This window comes from Fusarium keratoplasticum, chromosome 9, assembly GCF_025433545.1.
Source record: "Fusarium keratoplasticum isolate Fu6.1 chromosome 9, whole genome shotgun sequence".
Taxonomy (NCBI): Eukaryota; Fungi; Ascomycota; class Sordariomycetes; order Hypocreales; family Nectriaceae; genus Fusarium; species Fusarium keratoplasticum.
The window spans coordinates 1,128,630-1,150,862 of record NC_070537.1 but is presented as its reverse complement, the minus strand read 5'-3'; the positions used below and the strand labels follow the sequence as shown (position 1 = coordinate 1,150,862).

The 22,233-nt window shown below is 52.1% G+C and overlaps 8 protein-coding genes across 8 annotated transcripts; 5 read left to right on the top strand and 3 right to left on the bottom strand.

Moving 5' to 3' along the window:
* Window positions 1-1,248: 1,248 nt before the first annotated feature.
* NCS57_01125100 (uncharacterized protein) lies at window positions 1,249-2,295 on the top strand (the record flags this gene model as incomplete). The annotated part of the gene is made up of 1 exon (XM_053060971.1): window positions 1,249-2,295. The coding sequence occupies one exon, from the start codon at window positions 1,249-1,251 to the stop codon at window positions 2,293-2,295; it is 1,047 nt and encodes a 348-aa protein (XP_052909357.1).
* Window positions 2,296-3,213: 918 nt separating this feature from the next.
* Window positions 3,214-4,893, top strand: NCS57_01125000 (Saccharopine dehydrogenase; the record flags this gene model as incomplete). Its single annotated transcript, XM_053060970.1, has 5 exons — window positions 3,214-3,275; window positions 3,327-3,409; window positions 3,519-3,796; window positions 3,855-3,867; window positions 3,935-4,893. The coding sequence occupies exons 1-5, from the start codon at window positions 3,265-3,267 to the stop codon at window positions 4,891-4,893; spliced, it is 1,344 nt and encodes a 447-aa protein (XP_052909356.1). The 5' UTR covers window positions 3,214-3,264.
* A 232-nt stretch (window positions 4,894-5,125) lies between these two features.
* Window positions 5,126-7,889, top strand: NCS57_01124900 (Hydroxyacylglutathione hydrolase; the record flags this gene model as incomplete). Its single annotated transcript, XM_053060969.1, has 13 exons — window positions 5,126-5,604; window positions 5,655-6,199; window positions 6,397-6,548; window positions 6,600-6,642; window positions 6,714-6,801; window positions 6,859-6,930; window positions 6,980-7,013; window positions 7,065-7,278; window positions 7,325-7,416; window positions 7,468-7,602; window positions 7,654-7,680; window positions 7,732-7,814; window positions 7,868-7,889. The coding sequence occupies exons 1-13, from the start codon at window positions 5,228-5,230 to the stop codon at window positions 7,887-7,889; spliced, it is 1,884 nt and encodes a 627-aa protein (XP_052909355.1). The 5' UTR covers window positions 5,126-5,227.
* Window positions 7,890-8,525: 636 nt separating this feature from the next.
* On the top strand, window positions 8,526-9,288 carry NCS57_01124800 (uncharacterized protein; the record flags this gene model as incomplete). Its single annotated transcript, XM_053060968.1, has 3 exons — window positions 8,526-8,606; window positions 8,666-8,856; window positions 8,916-9,288. 3 exons carry the CDS (start codon window positions 8,526-8,528, stop codon window positions 9,286-9,288), a joined length of 645 nt encoding a protein of 214 aa, XP_052909354.1.
* A 641-nt stretch (window positions 9,289-9,929) lies between these two features.
* Window positions 9,930-10,788, bottom strand: NCS57_01124700 (uncharacterized protein; the record flags this gene model as incomplete). Its single annotated transcript, XM_053060967.1, has 2 exons — window positions 9,930-10,258; window positions 10,314-10,788. The coding sequence occupies 2 exons, from the start codon at window positions 10,786-10,788 to the stop codon at window positions 9,930-9,932; spliced, it is 804 nt and encodes a 267-aa protein (XP_052909353.1).
* A 1,177-nt stretch (window positions 10,789-11,965) lies between these two features.
* On the bottom strand, window positions 11,966-12,839 carry NCS57_01124600 (uncharacterized protein; the record flags this gene model as incomplete). Its single annotated transcript, XM_053060966.1, has 2 exons — window positions 11,966-12,402; window positions 12,455-12,839. The coding sequence occupies 2 exons, from the start codon at window positions 12,837-12,839 to the stop codon at window positions 11,966-11,968; spliced, it is 822 nt and encodes a 273-aa protein (XP_052909352.1).
* Window positions 12,840-16,249: 3,410 nt separating this feature from the next.
* Window positions 16,250-17,069, top strand: NCS57_01124500 (Pectate lyase; the record flags this gene model as incomplete). Its single annotated transcript, XM_053060965.1, has 3 exons — window positions 16,250-16,454; window positions 16,511-16,662; window positions 16,716-17,069. The coding sequence occupies 3 exons, from the start codon at window positions 16,250-16,252 to the stop codon at window positions 17,067-17,069; spliced, it is 711 nt and encodes a 236-aa protein (XP_052909351.1).
* Window positions 17,070-19,969: 2,900 nt separating this feature from the next.
* Window positions 19,970-21,783, bottom strand: NCS57_01124400 (Kinesin-like protein; the record flags this gene model as incomplete). The annotated part of the gene is made up of 2 exons (XM_053060964.1): window positions 19,970-21,555; window positions 21,609-21,783. 2 exons carry the CDS (start codon window positions 21,781-21,783, stop codon window positions 19,970-19,972), a joined length of 1,761 nt encoding a protein of 586 aa, XP_052909350.1.
* Between the last annotated feature and the right edge of the window lie 450 nt (window positions 21,784-22,233).

Genomic DNA, 22,233 nt, shown 5'->3' with positions numbered 1-22,233 from the left:
CTTCCCGGTGGCACTTTTAGCAACAAGGAAATGTCTGTCCCATGCTCTGGGCTTGGGCACCTTCCTAGCTGCGGTCCCCCAGCCCAGGCCCCCGAGGCGCATCTGCATTGTGGCGCCGCGAGCTTCAACCCTTGATGCACTCCCTTGAAGTGGTCCACACCCCTGGCGATGGTGCTGGCCTCTCGTGGAACTCGGCCTGAGACTGGCTGGGTTCACTTATGTCGTCTTTTATTACGACGCCAGCCCGTGGGCCCAAATCTTCTCCATCCCTTCTATTGCCCACGGCTTGAAGCAACTTGCATCCCTAGCGGCAGGGGTGGTTTGCCAGAGTCCAGACGACCCGATGGTGCCCACTTGCTGGAGGGACCTGCAAGCCAGCTAAGCCGCTTGAGCTCGCTCATGGGTCTGCGACACAGTCGCAGCGGGAGAGCCCATCAGTGCCATCACCACCACCCTGTTTTCTCGTTTCTCGCCTTGCCGGTACGCCAAATTTGGCGTGGTACTGACTTTGTCGACTTGGACCCCACCGAGTGAGCAAGCCTTGCTGGTCCGACACCCCAGCCCAACACAGCACACACCCACCCGCCCACCCTCACACGGCTTCTTGTCCAAGCCCTCCACTGTTCGACTCCTCCTCCGTGCTGCATACGTCCCTATCCCCAGAACACCGGCCTGATTCTCGCTCTCCGGCACTACTTCCCGCCCACCCTCCTCCGACTGTGGAATCCGCCCGTTGAGGCACCCCCTGCGCGCCCCGTATGACGCAGGCCACCCGCCGCAGCTGCCATGCCTGACTGACAATCCTAGCACCCGGACTAGCAGAGCAAAGGACAATTCTGATGAGGAACCTAGCACCCACCCCCGGCGCGCCTCGCGCTGATTCGACGCTTGTTGTAATTCCACGGTTTGCGGCCATCGTGTTGGTGTCAAACCGCCCATGCTTCTTTATTGCCTTGTGCCCAGGCCCACTCCCAGATCCATGGCGAGTTGATCTTGGTAGACTGCTAGGCTCGATTTATCCTTTCAAGCCATCGATTGCCCCATGTTTCGTTACTCCCTTGAGCCCCCTGGGGACTGTACCTCCACTCCACGATACATAACCCAAGCCGAGCCCTTCTTCAGATCTTCCAAGTCTATCATACACACGACAAAGCTATCACCGACCATAGCACACAGCTCTCAACTCTACCTCATCTCAACCATTACGATTCACCTACCAGCTTTCACTCGATTACTTGAACACCGAAGATGATGCACCCACTCTTCGGTATGCAACCGGCAGGCTCTCTGCCTGTCACATATCCCTACGATGCCATGGTTGACGACCACTCTCGGCAAATGGCTTGCTCTCAGGCTGCACGAAGATTCTCTCGAGGCTCCAACGGACAACGATCAGGAGGTGCCATGAGAGTAGTCAAGCCTACCAGTGCTAGCAACAGCCCCCGTTCGTCTGGTGTTATGGCTCGCCGGAAGACCCTTATGAACGATGGCAACTCGCAACGCCGAAGACAGCAAGTCCTGGACCAGCTCTCGATGTTCTATGACACGGAGCAACAGCAACCTACCCAGCGTTCTTCACGCCCTGTCAGCTGGCATCCCAGTTCCTATGGCCAACAACCACAGGCTCAAGCCCAGCCCATGTATGCTCTCACCTCGAGCAACATGTATGCCAACCAGCAGGATACATATGGCTACCCCCATGTTTCCCCCATGCTGGCATCAACCTCCTGCGACACATCCCCCCTAGCTTTCTCTCACCTCTCACTACCATACCAGACTGCCGATAACCTGCCCTACTACCCTTACCAGGGAACCTCGATGGCTCAGCAGTCACCGGCCTCTTGCTCGGGCATGGACACACGTCAGGTTTCTACGGAAGCCTCTGTACCCAACGACAACACGGCCTATGGTAATGGATGGGACTGGAACAGCTTCATCATGCATGGCTTTAACGCTACAACCCCACCCACACCCGAGACTCTTCCCCAAGCCGAACTCTCTCAACCGGCTGTGTCTGACGACATCCCCTACCAGGCGCTTGAGGAGCCTCTGGAGGAGGAGGGTGAAATTCTTGTTGGCATGGGCCTTTACGACGCCCCCGACAAGTATGAGGAAGACCCTCAGCTCAACAACTATCGATCCACGGTTTCCTCTCTCCTTGGATCAACATTCAGAGGAAACGAGCCCCGAGGCAAGGGCCTTAAGCTCGAGGAGACTTGGGAGCCTCCCAAGTCCGATGAGGAGGATGAGGACGACGATGAGGAAGCGGACGCTTCTAAGACGAGCTCAGTCTGATGACATGAGCCACCAATGAACTTGACTGCAACTTTTGCATGAATTACGACCTGGGGAATGTACAATAAAACAAGGTGTTATCACAGGCCTGGGAAACGGCCTTTTGGGACGGTAGACGGAAAACTATGGATCTCGGAGCGGACATGGCGCAAACGAATGTTGTACTTTTTTGGGGAAAGGGGCATGGGAACAAGCGCTGAATTTTTTGAGGTTCATAGAATCAGGCGAGGATACCCGTGCAAGATAGCACAGAGAACTAGGATGGCACAGCCGGCCGTGCCGTGCTAGTAGCCGAAACAAACAACCAAATAAAGAAATCAACAAACAAAAAAAAAACATGGTCCCAAAATGAGAAAAGCCTAAGAAAAAAAAACCGCATCCCTCTCTGACCTGCACCAAGGTTCCAGTGTTGACGCTTACCTTTGACCATCGGCGGCGGTGATGCATGCAGTTACTGTAAAAGCAAAAAGTAAGAGACCGTTGTCTCGAACAGAGTGCCGGCGGCACTAAAAAGGTACAGGGAAGCTAGAGCCTCTCTGATCCCTGTTAGACATGTGGCACACGCCGTGTGACGTCCTCCTATTGGCCGCAAAGCGCCGATCGATCAACCCCGGCCCCGCCCGTTCTCCCAGCCCTGCGTGGGTATGTGCGCCGTCCCGTTGTGCCCCGCCGCTCCTTACATCATAATCGGGAAGGAGGCTGGAGAGCAAGTTGAAATTGGGAAGAGGCGCTAGCCGCCGTGGCGCTGCATGTGGCTGGGCCCCGACGTGGCTGGTGAGGCCTCATCCTAAAGCCGACTCGAGCCATGCTGAGCTCATCTCATCTCAGCTGGCCAGTGGCCGTTATCGGAATTGGCATTGAATGACCCCGCCAACAAACTCTGAAGCACATAGCCAAAAATTTTGGCGGGGTAGATTCTTGAGCTTGGAGTCATCACAAACCATAACACGATACACGAAAAATATCAAGATGGCACAGCAGTGAGTATTCTCTTTGGCGTATGAACTTACAAAACTGATAATGGATTAAAGATCTGTTCTTATGCTCGGTGCGGGCTTTGTCACGCGTCCTACTCTGGACGTGTTGACCCAGAGCGGCATTCCCGTTACTGTTGGTGGGTAACCTCGTCCGATTTTAGGTCACTCTTGACTTGGGCTTTTTCGAGCTCTGGACGACCAAGAAGCTCAATGGATGTTTGGTGTCTTGATGTTGACCTTCTGCAGCCTGCCGAACCCTCGAGACCGCCAAGAAGCTCTCCGAGGGCGTCAACCTCGCGACCCCGATCTCGCTCGATGTCAGCGACGAGAAGGCCCTCGATGCCGAAGTTGCCAAGCATGACCTTGTCATCAGCTTGATCCCTTACACTTTCCACGCCCTCGTCATCAAGTCTGCCATCCGCAACAAGAAGAATGTTGTCACCACTAGCTACGTCTCTCCCGCCATGATGGAGCTCGACGAGGAGGCCAAGGCTGCTGGTATCACCGTCATGAACGAGATTGGCGTAAGTTTGACCCATGGCCATCAATGCATACGAGAATTGACACTGACTGTTTCTTTAGGTTGACCCTGGTGGTATGTTGTCATCAAGACCCGATGACTTTGTTTTACTTTGGAACAGCCTGCTAATCACCATACATAGTTGACCACCTGTACGCCGTCAAGACGATCGAGGAGGTCCACGCCGAGGGTGGAAAGATTCTGTCTTTCCTCAGCTACTGCGGTGGTCTCCCCGCCCCCGAGGTCTCTGGCAACCCTCTCGGATACAAGTTCTCTTGGTCTTCCCGCGGTGTCCTCCTCGCCCTGCGAAACGCTGCCCGATACTACCAGGACGGCAAGATCGCCGATGTTGCCTCCAAGGACCTGATGGGCACAGCCAAGCCCTACTTCATCTACCCCGGCTTCGCCTTCGTCGCCTACCCTAACCGAGACTCTACCCCCTACAAGGAGCGCTACAACATCCCCGAGGCTGAGACCATCATCCGAGGTACTCTCCGATACCAGGGATTCCCTCAGTTCATCCGAGTCCTGGTCCAGATTGGCTTCCTCGACGATACCGCTCAGGAGGCTCTCTCTCAGCCCATTGCCTGGAACGAGGCCACCAAGATCATTGTCGGTGCCAAGTCCTCCAGCGCTGCCGACCTTGAGGAGGCCATCGTCTCCAAGGCCACCTTTGACTCCCCTGAGGATCAGAAGCGTATCCTGAGCGGTCTCCGCTGGATCGGTCTCTTCTCTGACGAGAAGATCACCCCCCGCGGTAACCCCCTCGACACCCTCTGCGCTACCCTCGAGAAGAAGATGCAATTCGAGGAGGGTGAGCGTGATCTCGTCATGCTCCAGCACAAGTTCGAGATTGAGCACAAGGACGGCTCCCACGAGACCCGCACCTCTACCCTCGTTGAGTACGGTGACCCTAAGGGCTACTCAGCCATGGCTCGCTTGGTCGGCGTGCCTTGTGCCGTCGCTGTCAAGCAGGTCCTGAACGGCACCCTGTCTGAGAAGGGTATCCTGGCCCCCATGAACGGCAAGATCAACAACCCTATCCTGAAGGAGCTCAAGGAGGAGTACGGCATCTTCTGTGTTGAGGAGACTGTCTCCTAAATGGGAAAATGATATGGACCTGAACTGCAAAAAGGTTCCGGAAATGAGAATATGACACCGGTAGAATGTGGAATGAATAAAACGAACCACAAATTAGACGTCCCATGAACTGAAATGTGCGTAATATGCTGTGTGATAATAAACATTTGGGTTGCTGATAGCTGTGATGTTCTTGTTGTAACCCACTGTCAAGCGCTGGAAAATTATTTCACCCTGCCAAACCGTAAACCTAGGACTTCTCATCTCAACAACAAGCACCATCAAATCCTGTAAATCGCCAAAGCCTAAGACGAAAACAACTCCCTCAAAGAAAGCTACGATTACAGTTGTTCCCATGGTTCAATACGTCTTCACGCCGTGGCGCGACCGCTATGAACTTTTGCTGGTTCGCGAACAGCTCTACGCCTCATTTGACGGAATCAGCACCACCACCCAGAACCCAGAGCAAAAGCCAGAAGATGCTGGTCAGCAGGAGCATTCGGGAATCATTCGGCCTCGCCAAAATATAGACGATAAAGAAGCGAGGAGGAAACAGCATCAGGCGGTTGCGCGGGTCTCGATGTGGATGCAGCGAGGAAATTGTCCTCATATGGTTGAGTCCACGGCCCTCTTGATGGCAGCCATGTTGAGTGATGGAGAAGCAGCTGCAGGGGAGAATGCAGCCTCATCAGCGTATGCTGTACGGGCAGCATACTCGGCGGCCTTTAGTCGGTGAGTCTTTACGCATGGGATGTGTTGAACAGAGCTCACGTCAAGTCTAGGTTCGTTACCGGCCTCCTCGATGGCCACCAGGACAAGCAGCGCAAGCAGAGCATGTACTCGATCGCAAAGACGATAGGTCTACCAGCCACATTTGTAGAGCTGCGGCATCAGTCCACACACGAGCAGCTACCCTCGTTGGCAAAGCTACGCACGGCGGCAAAGAAGGCTCTGGCGTGGATCTGGGACTACTACTGGAAGCACCTCGGCGACGACACGGGCGATCCATGTCGGCAGATGGTGCTGCGATATCTGCGCGAGGGAGATGAAGCTAAGCTGGGCATCATGATTGGCGAGTTTGAGCGGTGGCCGGGGGAGCGCGTGGTGAAGACGGTGGACGAGGTTAGGAGCAGTCTACCGGGGAACCAGGTGTTTCTCAAGTGCGCGGAACTGAGCCAGCGATTGAAGGATTTGGATGGACAAAAGGGCGCTCAGGACACTGGAGCTGCAGATATACCCATGAAGGATACTGAAGCTCATGAGCCTGCCGCAGGTGATGGAGAGGCGACAGAGGTTGACCAAGATTTTGGATGGTCACAGTTTGAAGGTCCTTGGAAGCCCAAGCCCATTGGCATTGTCTAGCCTTGCTTTCAGCAATAAAATATTTAATACCCCAACTTGATATCATGACAAGTCCCTCCAAAGCTCGCCATGCGGTGTTTCTCAACGTCTTGAATGCCGATATCACGTGCCGCATCCCCATCGGGGCAACGTCATGATGCTGGAGACATGATGCCTCGCTAGCCCTGGCCAAGATTACAAAGCCTCACATCCCATTCGGCATCGTCCTCTTACACTGCAACCTTGACTCTTTCCTCTGCATTTACACACCTATGTATAGACTCGCGGCCAGACGACCGTTTCTCAACAAGAAATTTGGAATCATCTCCACAGCGGTAAGTCAATTGCTCTCAACTTTGCAGAGCTGGATCGCTGAGTTGACGTAGCTTGCTGCATCCCGCGCCATGCATATCCAGTCGATTCCCATGTGTATGTAGAGCTTCTCACCTGGTTATAGAACTATCCGGCATTGAGGGTATAGAAGATACTGACTTTCATAGGGGAGGGGAGCCACAACAATTACGCCTACTTGGTGGTCGATGACAAATCCAAGGATGCTGTGATTATCGACCCTGCCAACCCTCCGGAGTATGTGGGACTCATGAAGCCTTTCTGAATTGGCTTGCTAATGGTCCATTTCGATAGAGTTGCTCCGGTTCTGAAGGATGCTATTCAGGCGGGCAAGATTAACCTGACGGCCATCGTCAACACTCATCAGTGAGTGCTGGACAACCCCTCCTTGTGCAGCAAACTGACCCCGCCGCAGCCATTGGGACCATGCCGGAGGTAACAAGAAGCTGGTAAGGTGCCATATCGAGCTGGATTTATGATATTTCACTAATCCTGGTAAGCTCGCTGAACTTGGCACTCCCAAGCTCGACATTATCGGAGGCAAGGACTGCGAGGGTGTCACCAAGACGCCTGGCCATGGCGAGACCTTTAAGCTGGGTGACATCACCGTGAAGGGTGTTCACACGCCCTGCCATACCCAGGACAGCATTTGTTTCTTCATGGAGGATGGAAATGAAAAGGCTGTTTTCACAGGAGATACTCTTTTCATCGGCGGTAGGACCCCATATCACCCGTGTGTGGATGAGACTGACCTGGTTAGGCTGTGGAAGATTCTTCGAAGGCTCTGCGGCGGAGATGCACGAGGCCCTGAACAAGCGCCTCGCCGCTCTGCCAGATGACACCTTGGTCTATGTGAGAAGTCAAGCAGACGATTAAGTTGGCAAAGTTCTAACATCGATGCAGCCTGGACATGAATACACCAAGTCCAACGTCAAGTTTGCGGCTTCTGTGTCGCAGCGAGATGCTGTGCAGAAGCTCCACTCGTATGCCGAGAACAACAAGGTGACGACTGGAAAGTTTACCATTGGAGATGAGAAGGTTAGGATATTGTTATCGAGACCTAACAGGCTGGCTAACAAGGAGCTATAGGAGCATAATGTGTTTATGAGAGTCGAGGTTTGTCGAGACGTAGGTTGACTTTGAGCCTAGCTGACTGGATTGCATCAGGATCCCGAAATCCAGAAGGTGACGGGCGAGACTGAGCCCGTGGCTGTTATGACAAAGTTGCGAGAGATGAAGAACAACTTTAAGTGAGTAAGTATCTCTTAGCGTCAAGTTTGACGGCCTCAATTGACCATTCAAGGGCTCCCGAGTCAAAGATGTAGGCAGTCATGGAGTTTGGGCGGTTGGGAGTTGAGGCACTAGGAGAACAGATGCATGATGAAGCGACCGGAGCGTGAATATACTGAGCAGAAATGCTCGTGATAGTTGATTGAAATTGGAAAAAAGTTGAAGTCTATGTTTGGCATGTCTCCAGGGATCGCGAGGCATCCGTCTCTGACAACGGCGTCGCTTGCTACCCACTGGAACCACATCGTTTGAAGAGTCGACGTGGCGGGTTTTCATCTTGCTTCACTGTCCACACTTGCTCGCTGTAGTACATTCAAAGCGGCAAGCTCTAGCATTTTTAGAAGCGGTGGGAGGATATTCTTTCGAGGGTGATTGGAATCGAAGGTAGCAAGACTAGATTCGCGCCTCGACTGTGGACCATTACAAACCTTGAGGCTGTCGCGGTAATAATTCCCGTAGAGGGACACGAATGGCCTTTGTCCTGCGTCGAGGCGTTGGAGTCTTTGAGTCTTGGATTGTGGAAGAATGTCGAGGAGGAAAGGTTGGGAGCTGGCGAGAAAAACTGATAAAGAAGTGTCGTGAATGCGGCCCGTACAGTAGCAACAATCTCATCACACAGTCTTTTTGCACTGTCCACCGGGCGGCGCCAACCACCCGCCGTCACCACCAAGATGACCAACACTACCAACCGTGAACTGCGTCGCAAGCCGCCAACATTCTTTCCCCGACGAATTACGGCAATATTGCACATGGTACGATACTCTACAGCACGCAACACACGAAAAAGAGAAAAGGTCTAACAAGGTCTCAGCCTCCGAAGCGCAAAGCAGCCGCCAGCGGTGGTGCCGCGCCCAAGGCCCGCCAGTCCAAGCTCGCAAAGGAGCACAACGTCACCCCGCAGGAGGAGGGCGAGATCCGTGAGGCGTTTAGCCTCTTTGCGGAGCCCATGGACGGCGAGAAGCATGGAGTTCTCCCCATTGACGATGTCAAGTCTGCGCTGATGTAAGTCTCCAAAAGAGTTGTGAAGCCTAGCTCTTGCTAACAAAGTGTTTGTGGTGTAGAGCGCTCGGTGTACCGGCCTCCTCTCCCGAAGAGCTCAAAGAGTTCATCTCCATCCTCGACCCCGAATCCGACGGCTACGCGACCTTCGAACCCTTCTTCGCCATCTGCGCGCTCAAATTCCACACCCGGGAGCACAACTCTGACGCCCACCGCGCCGAGGTGGAGGAAGCTTTCCGACTCTTCACAAACGGACAGGACGGACCGATCACGCTGGCGCACCTCCGCCGTGTAGCCGCGGTCCTGAAGGAGGATGTCGATGAGGAGCTGCTCAAGGATATGATTCTCGAGGCAAATGGCGGCGTGGGCGTTGCCAGGGGCGTGGGCGTCGACGAGTTTGACGGGGTCATGAAGAGCGCCGGAGTCTGGAGGTGACATGACGTCTCGACACGTGCCTTTCCGCGATACGAATTACGAAGATACGAAACTAACTATTACTACTATACGGGCGTTTGAGGAGTCGATAGTATAAGGGGGAGCAAGTTCAGGGATCAAGTATTGGCCATACAATAGCTTGACGCAAGAATTGGACAGGACGGTCAGTGGAGTCGAGTCTAGTGTCAAGGTAAGCCAGCCTTGAGGCCTGACGACGAGATCCATGTGGTTAACTCAGATACCCCTGCAAAGATGGCGGAAATTGAACAAAGGGGCGGACAACCCTTCATATCATGACAAGCCTGTTTTAGCCCTTGGAAGCTATCATGGCGCGCACTCATACGGAACAAAGGGAAAGGGGGTTGCGTATGACGAGCTCTGGTTCTCTCGCCTTGATCGATTTTGAATAGTAACCAGGGGATGTTAAATCCTTCTAGACGAATTTCCCTGGCCGTAATAGTATATGATTTCCCGCCTACTTCTGAAACGCCATGACAAATGCAATTCCTCCCCCGCCCGTGACGACGGGATGTGTGTCAAGGCTGAAGCCGACACACTTGATGTGTTCCCAAACTAAAGATCTCAAAAAGAAAATTAAACAAACAATGAAGTGAATATCGAAAGGCCGTAATATTCGTAACTCATTGAGGCGACTGAACCGTCACCTCGCGCTGCTCGGCCGGCGCAGCATCACCAGACTCGTCCTGGGTGGCCGCTTGTCGAGCGGCTTCCTCGCGGCGGCGGGAGTCGAGGACGGCCTTGAGCTCCGGGGGAGGGTTGAAGCCGAGGTGGTCGGCGTGCCTCTTGTAGAAGTATGCGTCGGGCTTGGGGCGCAGCTCCGGGGGAAGCTCCTCCATGACACAGGCGAGGATGCCCTCGACCGAGTTCTGCTTGGAGGCGTCGCGGTGCCAGATGGTGATGAGGTGCGAGTTGAAACGGACCGAGAGACCGACGCCGCAGAGCTGATCATCTGTAGTGGGTTTGGTTAGCGCTAGTTTGTATCTGGAGTAGTTGGATAGACATACCCTCGTCGAGGACGCTCTGGAGCTTCTCGCCGATGGCTAGCAGCTGCACACGGGTCCAGACATCAGGCCCAATGCTCTTGGGGACACGGAAGGTCCAGCTACCGCCGAGAATATTGCGGCGATCCTCCCAGACGGGGCGGAAGCCAGACTTGAAGAGGTACAGAGACTCGCGCATCTTGATGTTCTCGATGGGGGTGTTGTTGGCGTATCGCCAAAAGTCCTGGACCGACTCGATCTGGGTGCCGAGCTGCTCGAGCTTGGCGTGGTACTGGTCCTTGCCGTCGGCCGAGGGCTGGCCGTCCTTGGCCTGGCGGTCAAAGTAGACGTTCCAGTAGTGCTGCGTGGGCAGGGCGCGCATCGTCTTGAGAAAGTTGCGCTTGGCGTCGTCTCGCTGCTCGGCGGGGGAGCCTCCGCCGTTCTCGGTCTCCTGGGGGCCGGCGAGGCCGCGGGTGAAGAGGGGGAGACGGGCAGACATTTTGACTGAAGGTAGAGAGAAGGGTGAGAGAGAGAGAGAAAGGTAAAGAAAAACGAGTGTAAGAAATGCGGCCTTGTTTGAGGTTTAAGGCGATGTAGATGGCAAGGTCGGAATGGATGCTACGCTACCTTGTCTGAGTGAAGGAGGGGCACGTCAGGTTGACCTGGGACAGAAGCGGAATAGCGCCCCCTTGTCTGCCTAAGCACCAGCTTGCCGCAGATACTGCCAAGTCGGGAAAGGGCAGGCAGAGACAAGAGATTCTAAGGCCTAGGATATGGCAGGTAAGCACAAGTGAGACTTGGGCTTGGACGTGGTTGAGCTGATTGCGACAAGGATAGCTTTGGTGGGGATGAGCTGGCAACTGAAGCAACAAGGTGCTTCAAAATCCACAGTTTGAACCAAGTGCCGGCAGTAGTAGCAGTAGCAGCAGCAGCAGCAGCACTAACAACTTTGGGGGCTAAAAAGGACAGTTGATACAAAAACAAGAGGATGTGCAACATCTGAGCCGAACCATCCACGGTCTGACCTGACTTGACACGAGACGTGACTTGCGGGGTCAAAGCGACAACGAATGGGAGACGTCAAGATGGAGCAGAGAGGCAATAGCGTGATTCATTGGCTGTAGCTGCTCAAGTCTAGATCCCCTCAGACAAAGAAATTACAGGCGAATCGTTCCAAGTCTGCCCAGTCAACGCTGAAACTCAGGGTGGGTTGATTTCCTGCACGCAGTCGTCACCGTCGTGTGAATATAGGCCAGGGGGGTACCGTCCAATCACATCAACCCTGTCAGCTGGTCTGTTACTCTATAATCGCTAGTGTTGTTGCCCCTTGCAATTGTTGGGCTGCCGGTGATATTGTCAAGGGAGAATATGTATCAACGACGAGGTTGAGTCTCGGACTGGACGTGATGTTAATTTAAACTTGACTTTTTATGTAGCCCAGCAACGTTTTAGCAAAGGGTAAAGTTTCTTTGACCGCCGGTAGGTGCCTGGCCTAGTTACCAAAAAGAAGCTCGGTATCGGTATTCCCCGAAAAGCGTGGCATCCTCAGTCTCGGTAGATGTCGACGATGCGACCTATCGTTCTGGTGTCCATTCGCCTTAGTGGCCCAAGATCAATGTTCTGCTCCCAGCGAAACTCGCCCGTCGCCTTTGATGTCCATCACAAAAGATGTTGCATCATGTCCAGGTGCTGTCTGACTTGATGCTCTCTGGCCCAGTGCTCCCTTCACCCTTCATCTCTGAAAGCTCCTTTTGGAGACTGGAAATGGTTGCCCGGTCCTCGGCCTGTGCTGCTCGTGTCTCGTCCAAGACCTTTCTGGTGGTTTTCAAGTCTCTCCCTGTCTTTCCCACGAGCTCAATCAGTCTCCGAAAGAGTGATAGCATGTCGTGGTCGACTCCTGAGCAATGCTGCAGTCCCTCTAGCAGACCCAAAATGTTGTCATTGGTCGTGTCGATCGAATTCTCCAGTACGCCGACCTTTTTCTTGACCGCCTGACCCACACTCGACAACTCCGTCATCCGTGGGAGGAGGTAGCTGATGTCGCCCACATGCTTCTCTGTGGTTTTGTCGAGAGACTGCACCTTGTCCTCCATAGTAGCTAGGCGTTCCTGAACTGCGAAAAGCGTTAGCCACGCATTATGTCAACGTAAATTCGCAATACTTACTATCTAGAAACTGTCCATTGCTTGGAACGGCCAGTGAAGCAGGGGTCTCGTTCGCATGTTGATGCTCAGTTTCGTCTCCTGAGTCCTGTGCTACCATGTCGCTACTTTCGATCGATATGTCCTCATCGTCGAGCGGCATGCATCTCGCCTTCGGAGTGTGGAAGGTCTCACCCTCAGAGTCATCGTCGAAATCTGCTCCCCGTTTCTGGCTTCTCTGCTGATAGCCTTCCCGAGGGGCGATGATCAAGGCATCTCTCTGAGACTGACGAAATGCGACGTCGCGATCGTAGATGCTTGTGGCTCGATCAGCCCGTGAGATGATGACTTGGTTCTGTGGGGTAGGTTCCCAATAACCGAGCCAGGGTGTTTTCTGTGCCTTGGGCATGACGATGGCAGTGCGTTTGACAGGTCTAAAGATGAGCGGATGTGAGAGCGGGTTGATGTGAGGGAGGATGGGGAATGCTGCACGGGGTTGGGAGAGGTAAGAGAGAGGATGAAAAAGAAGGAATGGTTGAGGAGGGGAAAGAGGAAGAAGAAGAGATGAAAGGAAAGGGGAGCTAGATTCCTTCCTTGTACTAATATGATTTCTATCAGTAAATCACCACTGCGCACTAGTAGTTCTACCTAACTCTTATGATGATGTTGTCAAGTGAAGAGGCTTTATCTCATGGGAAAGATGGCAGAGGGGAAATGCATTCACTAAAATACTATTGAGTACATTCCCTATAACTCGTGAAAAGTGCCCGATGTATTGATTGATAATAGGCGCTGAACAAAGCACTCGTCGTCAAGGAGTAACCTAATGGTGTATCATGGACTCACCACAATACGAGCCATATAGACAGAGTATTGATGACATAGTTCGAGGCTCTCTTCATGTGGTGGATAGTCCTGGCTACCCAGGCCTAAGTAGGGGGGGTATTTCAGCCGCTCGGCGTGCTGTTCGAGAACTACAGACATGTCAAAGTTAACAAGCCCGCTCCCAGTTTATCCAATAACTTCAAATCACCAGATAGATCTTATCAATTAAGACCCTTGATCGAACATGCAGCTTGCTCTCCCTCAGTCGACATAGTTCTCACTCCTTGCCCATCCTGTCGACTCTGGCCTCTGGACCAGCATCGTTCTAGCAAAGACTCCTAGTGGGATTGCTTAGATCTGCCTAAGCAAACCATCGTGGAATCCTGGATAACCCCTTACACTTATCGGAAACCCGAGAGGATCAACTGAGTTCCAGATGGTAGAGCTAGGATTCTTACAGGTGACGAACTCACAATTAGAGACCCAGTTGCCATCTCGTAACATATTTAAAGAGGCTGTAAACGTAGTCATTTCTAATGAAGTCGGTTTCGTATTCGCCTTTAATCACACGGGCTTTGGTGGAAGTCAAGTCCCCTTCGGTGGCGCCATTAGAAGACATGTGAGGGAGAATATTAGATAGAGAAATTACCAAATCCATGGCTAGCATAGAGAACGTAGCATCGCTTTTTGCATGTCTAAATTCCTGGTACCGCGTGAGCAAGGCGCTTGGTGAGCCTGGAGGGATAAAATAAAGTACTGTGGCAAAGTAGAAAGATATTGAACAAGGATAGCCAGCTATAAGAGTTCTGGCGTATGTGTTGAGTCGTCTTATGGTAGGTATATGAGCTGTAGTTGCAGCAAAGCCTCTCCGTAAGGGCAAATGGAGGAGTACAGTTTAGGCAATCAAAAGATATTTAAGCACCTCATACTATCTTCAAGAATTCCGGCAATGAATGCAATGTAAGAGCTCAAGAAGATAAAGTTGAAAGATCGAGCCACAAAGTAGTGTTGTAGTTTACATGCAAGAGTCCTCTGTATATCAAGAGTAGACGAGTCTCCATAAGTAAATCACACGATGGCTACTATGAGAACCTTGCCTATTGATCCACTGAGAGATGTATGTACGTAATGATGTGAAGAAAATACCGGTCTTTTTGTGATCGGAATGATTTCTAGCTGGGCTCAATTGGAATAACGTATCACCATGTGAATAGGGTAGCAACACTCAACTAGCAACTCTAACCTGAAGGACTGCAGATGTCTTCAGGCCGGATCATTTGAAAGGCGATTGGAAGTATGCCGACTCTCAGAAATACTCACTGCCTACGGAAGTCTGTGGTCAATCATTGTCTACTTTTGTTACCATTATTTGGACCTGAACCTTTTATCAAGACGGTCTGATAAAGTGTCTACCATATCCCCATTCTCTGTATCTAAACTCTGTATCTATTACATACATGAACCATGGGCTGCTCCGAATAACCCGACGGAAGGATGGAAATCCTGTAGACCGCCCCCGCGTGTCTCGGGGGGAACAACACGATCGGATGATTCCATGACAAGAGGCGGCTCGGCATCGATCCCTGCCCCCCGGCCGGACTCTCTTAGCGAGGGCAACCCGACCCGGGGGCTCGGAGGGTGGACCTTGGGAACCTGCACGAGCCACGGCAGCGGGATTGCCGTGACCCACGGCTTGGCATGTCATGGAGAGGGGCCGGAGGAGTTTGGTACGGGATGGAATGTCTGAAGGGAGTGGTGACTGGTAGATCGGTCAATATCAGTTTGCTAATCGGAAACTGATCGAGTGTAAACTAACAAGCTTATTCACAAGGTACCTGTAGAACATAGCGAGTGATAGTCATTACTCTGCTTCAATTCTTCATCACTGCCGGCCCAGTTCAACTCACGTTGACTTCGGCCGTCTTTCACCCGACAAGCATCTCCCTGGAAAGCTGCGGGATATCGATCCATCCCCGATGCCATTTCGCAATGCCAGCTAAGTAAAATGCAGTCCCCAAGTAACATTTGTAACCCTCTGATCGAATCCTCAGCTGTAGGATCAACGGTAAGAATAGAGCCACCAATCAAGTCGCCCCAGTCGTATGTACAACTGCCAAATCGAGGAGCAAGGCGACGGAGCACCTCTCTTGCTACCCCGCAAAAATTACCTGTTTGTGAAAGGGTTTCATTGGAAATGTCACGAGTGGTCAGGGTCTCGTAGGGTAGAAGAGAAGTGGTACTTTATGGGATGACCAAGTGTGTGGTACCGTCTGACATGCTGCGAATATCTCGTTGGTGCGGATCAGATTCATCAGATAGCACCTTGTTGATAGGTCCTTTTTAACCTTGTGTTGAAGCTTTAATAACTAGACCGTACGAGGGAAAAGCCAAGTAATTTCCATGTGAGTTTCTTGCCGTTATTTCCATGTCAGCAGGACCCACGGCTTGGGACCCAGCAGCAGAAATGAGTTCAGGGGCACACCTTGATCCATCATCATCAAGTGAACGTCTACAGATGACAACGAACTGTGGTGTGACCAGGTAAAACGGACGTCATATTCATTCTGAAACATGGTCCCGCAAGGTGATTGCCTGCCTTACCCGCACCGGCCCATTGAGCCGAGATGGACCGGGGTGGATGAGGGTCCCCGTCACGGGCCTCGGAGCGTCGGCGGCACGGTGGACGGGGTTCATGATTTTACGGATACGGGAACTACGGAGGCATCCATCAGTATGCCCCGCGTGAGCTGGTATGGTACGCCTTGTCGTGGAAAAGTCGTGGAAAACTTCCATCAATCAGATGGACTCTTGGTATTGTTCATGGGGTCTCTGAGGCCTCACGAGAAACTGACGATGGAGGATTGGTGTTGTGTCGATGATCTATATAATAGTTCATTACTACGGTCCTTCTGTTTCTAAACCATCTCACAAACAAGTCCATCGTCTACAACTCTCTGCTTGATCTCGACCTGTACAGTCCTACCACTATCCAGCATGAAGGCTTCAATTCTTGCTGTCGCGGCCACGAGCCTGCTCCCCTCGGCCATGGCCTGCCTCGGATACACTGGTGGCGTCCCGAAGCCCACCGATCACATCTCCAAGAGCAAGGTCATCGAGGTCAAGGCCGGTGAGGTCTTTGACGGCAAGTGGGCTAAGTATGACCGCGGATCCGGAGCCTGCAAGGGCCAGAATGAGGGCGGTAAGTGAACATGAACACTCATCGACAAGACATATGTGAAGCTAATATGCTTCCAGATGACAAGGACGCTGTGTTCCTGCTTCACGAGGGTGCTACTCTGAAGAACGTCATCATTGGCAAGGACCAAGCTGAGGGTGTTCACTGCAAGGGACACTGCACTCTCGAGTTTGTCTGGTTTGAGGATGTCTGCGAGGATGCCATTTCAATTGCAAGTATCCCATAATAACAAAGGTAGCCCGGAATATTCTAACAGCCCCCTAGAAGGAAGACAAGGCCGGCAAGGAGTCCTGGATTATCGGTGGAGGCGCCTACCACGCCTCAGACAAGGTAGTCCAGCACAACGGCTGCGGCACGGTCAACATCATCAACTTCTACGTCGAGGACTACGGCAAACTGTACCGATCCTGCGGCAACTGCAAGAAGCAGTGCAAGCGCAACGTCTACATCGAGGGCGTCACAGCCAAGAACGGCGGCGAGCTCGCGGGCATCAACGCCAACTACGGCGACACGGCCACCCTCAAGAACGTCTGCTCCGACGCCAAGCAGAAGTGCACCATGTACAACGGCTGTGCTGGTGGCTGTGAGCCCAAGAAGGTTGGAGCTTGCCCCGCTTAAGCGGTTTGGTGATGAAAGGGATACATGGGTTTAGTTTGGGCTTGATGTGTCTTTTGATTCTTGTCCATAGGCTTGTTAGCTGCTTGGAAATGAGACTACAGTTTCTAAACAAGCAGAAATGGACTTTACTTGACAAGGACCTGCTTCATGTTGATTGTCTTGGGGCATACATAGCTAACAAGCCCCCCTTAACTCTCAAACTGGCCTTTTTGCCATCAAGAAAATTGGCATGGGCTATGAAACCATTTCTGACAAGTAAACGAGAGATTGGATGGCGTGGTAGGATACTTTTTCTTTGTGTTTGGCAAACTCACACTGCGATGTGAGCTCACCGCAAAGCAATCACTGTCAACCCCCCGCTCAACACATTCCATTTGTCCTTGTCTATCAAGCAAGCTTGTAGTAATGTCTAGTAAATAACCAGAGCCAACTATATTCCTGAAAAAGCTACAAAGTTCCGTACCATTACGTCAGCTCGATCCTCTTACTATAAAGTCACAGTGTCTCCTCCTCGTTTCTGCCACTTACACTGCTACCCTTTCACCACGAAATGAACATGGCTATTACGCAGTATGAAGGATAGCAACCGGATATCTTCTCCCCCGCAGCCACAGCCAGACGAATCAACTGGTTTTGAAGATTTTTATATATAAAATTTCTTCCTCCTAACCATAGCGGGTTACCCATGAGATCAATACCCCCCAAAGATAGGTTGGGGCTGAGGAGTGACTTGGGCCTGAGCATGCGAATTTTCGACTTTACCCCTTTCACTGTCGTCAACAACAACAATATATACAGCCGTGCCCGGATTTACCGCCATGCCATTCTAGTCATGAACCGTGTTACAATCTGGAATCACATCTTCCCTCTTTGTCGGAAGAAACCCACATTCTTGCGTCGGATCCGGAGGGAGTCGCCAGCACGGGGCGGTGCTCTTTCAAGGCTGAGCGTGATGGGAGACATGGGGGTCCACGCCGTCATCCAATGTGTATATATTCTGCGTCTCGGCTCCCTCACCTTTCTGGATGACTATATGCAGACAACGATCCATCGCAATCCTTTCGTTGTGGTCAACTCGTCAAAGAAGGGGCAATGCGACCACGTGTCCGCACATAGAGGACAGACGCTTGCGAGGACAGGAACCTGAAATGGTTCGATGATGGCCTTGGGAGGATAAAGATGGAGAGCACACGGAGAAACAGGAAGCATGCGTCTTCTTCAGTCACACGGCTCTAGAAGCAACGCGGACTTTCAGCCTGCACCATCTCAGCCTTGACAGCCATCAGAAACCGGTGCAGATTTTGTCTCCTCTCCTCGTTCTTATCTCCATCTTATGCGGGGATATATATATCAGTGTTCGGTGAGCGGTCTGAACCACTTGGGCGGAAATTGTCGATGAGGACCAATTGGGGTTTCCCTTTGCGTCTATGCTACGTTTGGAAGATTCCATGACCGAAAGACACAATGGCCACCTTCGGGTTTGAGTTACACCTACGTTCTTGGACTTGCGAAGTGTAGCATCTGCTGCAGGCTACCTTGAACACCCAACAATCCGTCTTGAATCACTACCACCAAACATCATCCTGAAACATCTTCTATCCTTTCCCCGACATGTGGGTGTAGTTCTTCCATTATCGCGTCTCTTTATATATATGGTTGAAGGCATGATTATCCGAGTCCTTCAAGAACAAGACCCAGGGAACGGATATCCTACTGAACAAAAGGGGAACAAAGCACCTTACAAGCTTCTATATATGAACCACCTTTTTCAAGATTGATGGCCAATTCACCATCAAAGACAAAGGCGAATTTGACGTCGTAATCTGCAGTGGCAGTTTCGTCAAAAAGCTATACGAGGGCTGGATGGCATACACCCACTTTCTCAAAGCGATCCACCGTGTTGGCCTCAAGCAAAGTCACAGTGCCTTTCGCTCTTTCCTGATTCATTTCACTTGCCACCTTTGGAGACTGGATAGCGAGAGGTGTAACTGAGGTGCATTGAGCATGATATATATAATCAACAGACTTGACGGGGACGAGCCACCAGAAGTTGAGACAATCTACGTCACCCACTACAGAGACATTGTCAACTTTTAAGGAATCATAACCTCATCTCTTGCCTGCTCTTTACACTTGAGCTAAGACGGGGCTCCCCTTCTACCCACAGGCGCTCACGCCCAACAGGTGCTGAACAGCGTCACCGGTCTGGGGGCATTTATATTATACACAACCCCGACAAATGAGGCAGGCTATATCCAAGGAGTCACTCATTTACCACTCCCATACGTGGCATCAGACGGGGACCTCATCGAGGGTTCCAATAAGGGTGCCGACGTCAACACCAAGACCAAGATATGAAGGAGAGAAAAGCTGACCGAAGGAAGGCAGTCGATCGACAACCACAAACGCGTGTTGCTAGCTAGAATATTTAACTCGAATCTCCCCTACTCTAATGAGCTTGGTGTGTTGGCTTTTACGAACCGGTTATCCATTTCGTTCGTTTTTCTACATTCAAGACGGAAAGATTCAAGGTGGCATGACCCAAGTTAGTGGGCTCGTTGATAAGGATATAATCGATGACTGTATTTACAACTTCTACTACAACCAATACAGGATCTACTACACCGGGGTGATGAATAACCCAAAAGCTAGGCAGACAGCAATAGTAACCTAGTCAGAGGACCTCATGGGTAATATAGGACTGCACATACAGTGCATGATAGAGCACGAGGCTAAATATATAAGCAAATGAATCTTTTAGACATGAGCCTATGAAACCTAAAACCTACATGAGATATTCAACCCAATCCAAGCCAAGCCAATCAGTCAATCGTCATTCAAGCCAACGCTCCCAAAACACCGTGCTCCTGCCAATGCTATGCCTCTTCTCTTGATCCATTTCAAAAGTTCTCCCTCAAGCCCAGTGGCATTCTGGCGCTGTCCTCGTCCTTGAACCTCGACAGGTCGCCTCCGATCAGCTTCCTCAGGTTGCCCATGTCCTGGAGATAGCGCTGCATCTCTTCCTGCAGCTCGTCCTCGTCTCCGTACGCCGTGCTCTCCGAATCATAATCGTCTTCGTCATAATCGGATCCGTTCTCCTTGTCCTGCTCGTCCAACTCTCGGTCTGTCTTGACCTCGACCGCAGGGATGGGGTTCTTGAGGCTTTCGATAGCCAGCTTCAGGTGCAATTTCAGAGCCTCGTTTTCGGTCTGGAGCTTCTTGATCTTGCTCTCTGCCACCATGCTGCGCTCCTCCATCATACGCTGCATGGTAGCAACACGGGTCTGATACTCCTCCAGTTTCTCCTCGGCTTCCTTGGCGTTCTTTTCTTGTTGTCTCGAGTCCGAGACAGAAAGCTGAAGAACGCGAATCTCTTCCGCCATGGCGGCAATCTGGGCATCTCTTTCGGCTGAGGACATATGGTCCTGGTTGACCACGGCCCTGGTGCGGATACGCTTGGCTTGATCGGCGTATCGGAGGGTTGAGAGAGTCTCTTCGTAGTCTGAGGGAGCAATACAAGCAATCATGGCGGTCTTGCTGTTTCCACCCAGCGAATCCTTCAGGAGCCATGTGAGGATAGAGTCTCGGTATGGAACCACCTCCTTTCGCTTGCCGCCTCGGTGCGCCTTCGGGTCTGCCAGAGCAGCAATGACTCGTCCAAGAGTCGTAAGGGACTTGTTGATGTTGCTACCCTCGCGAAGTCGGGCACCAGTAGCTTCAGTCGCCTTGGCACGTTCACTACCAGCGAGATCCACCAATCGAATACGGGAGCTTCGTTCCGTCGTCTCATCAGTCTCCATGTCGTGGTGAATCTGCTTGAGCATGATTGTAAAGACGGCATGACTTCGACTACTGGTGTCGTTCATCTTGGTGCTTGCTACCGTACGCGAGGCATCACCCATCTTCATGTAACGCAGAATCTCGTTGATGTTTCGCACAGGCACTTCGGTGAGATCCTTGACGTATGGGCCGTCAGTGGGCGATTCCCGGATCTTGAGATAATTGGGTGTCTTGTTCGGCATAGCAGGGACCAAAAGGTCGCGAACGTGTTCGTTGTAGACCTCAAAGTACGAAACTCGGACGTTGTAGGCGACGTTGGAGTTTTCGCTGTGAGCGGCGTCGATGCGCTCGAAAAGGTCCTCGCAGGTCCGAGGGATAAGTCCAGGATGATCAGGAGTTCCCATCATGGTGTAACTCTTTCCCGATCCAGTCTGTCCGTAGGCAAAGATACATGTGTGGTAACCCTCAAAGTTGTGGTCGAGAAAGTCCTCGCCCAGGCTGTTGTAGACGTCCTCCTGGGTGGCATAGTGCTTGTCGTTGGTGTCGTGACTCCAGAAAGAGTTGTCGAAAGTGAACTTCTTGTCCTCGATTACCTTTCGGGTCTTGAGCTTGGCGGCAGCGGGATCTTGGTCGTCGGGTGCGAATAGAGTCGTGAGCTGAGTGATGGGGTCCATCTCAATGAGACATCTTGCTTGGCGCTCGAGTTCTGCTAGAGTCAGCACTTGATAGTGTGTCGTCGGAGGATATCACCAGTCTCACCTCTCTTGAGGAAGGCCCTCACTCGGACAACAACTTTGACGTTGCCTCCTCCGTCCATCCTGGCGAGCATGGGCAACGCCCCATCGCGGGACCGCAGTGAAGGCGTTGAAGCCGAAGAGTGCACTGTCCGAGCCTCAGAGGGCGAAGCAGGCATCAGGCGATGATCATAAGCCATCGTCAAAAGAGTCTGGTTGACGGTGTCGATGCTGTCGTGAAGTCGTTGGCAAAGGATGTGCTACATCACATATGCCTCTCTCCTTCCTCACTTTCTTTTGTGCGATTTGTTTACTGCTGTCATGGGCGTTGCTAGGGTGAGCTGCAGGGGTGGCTGGCATCGCTCTGGCCGTCTTTAACTGGTGCAACCGGGCTGGAGCTTGGGCCAATGGCCCACCGCCACCCGGCAGAGCTAAACTTTGTCGAGATTAGCGCACTAGCATCAGCCGCTGATGAGTGACAGAAATAGCAGCGTACCACAGCTAGCAGTTAATTTTGTCGCCTCTTCAGCAAATCACCTTCCTTTGCTGCAAGTCACTCTTGCACGCGGGGATGGAGGTGCAAACGCGTTCGGGGAAGGAAAGCTTCAGCCACTTTAGCTCACTAACCATTTTCCCGGACTTGGAGCGCG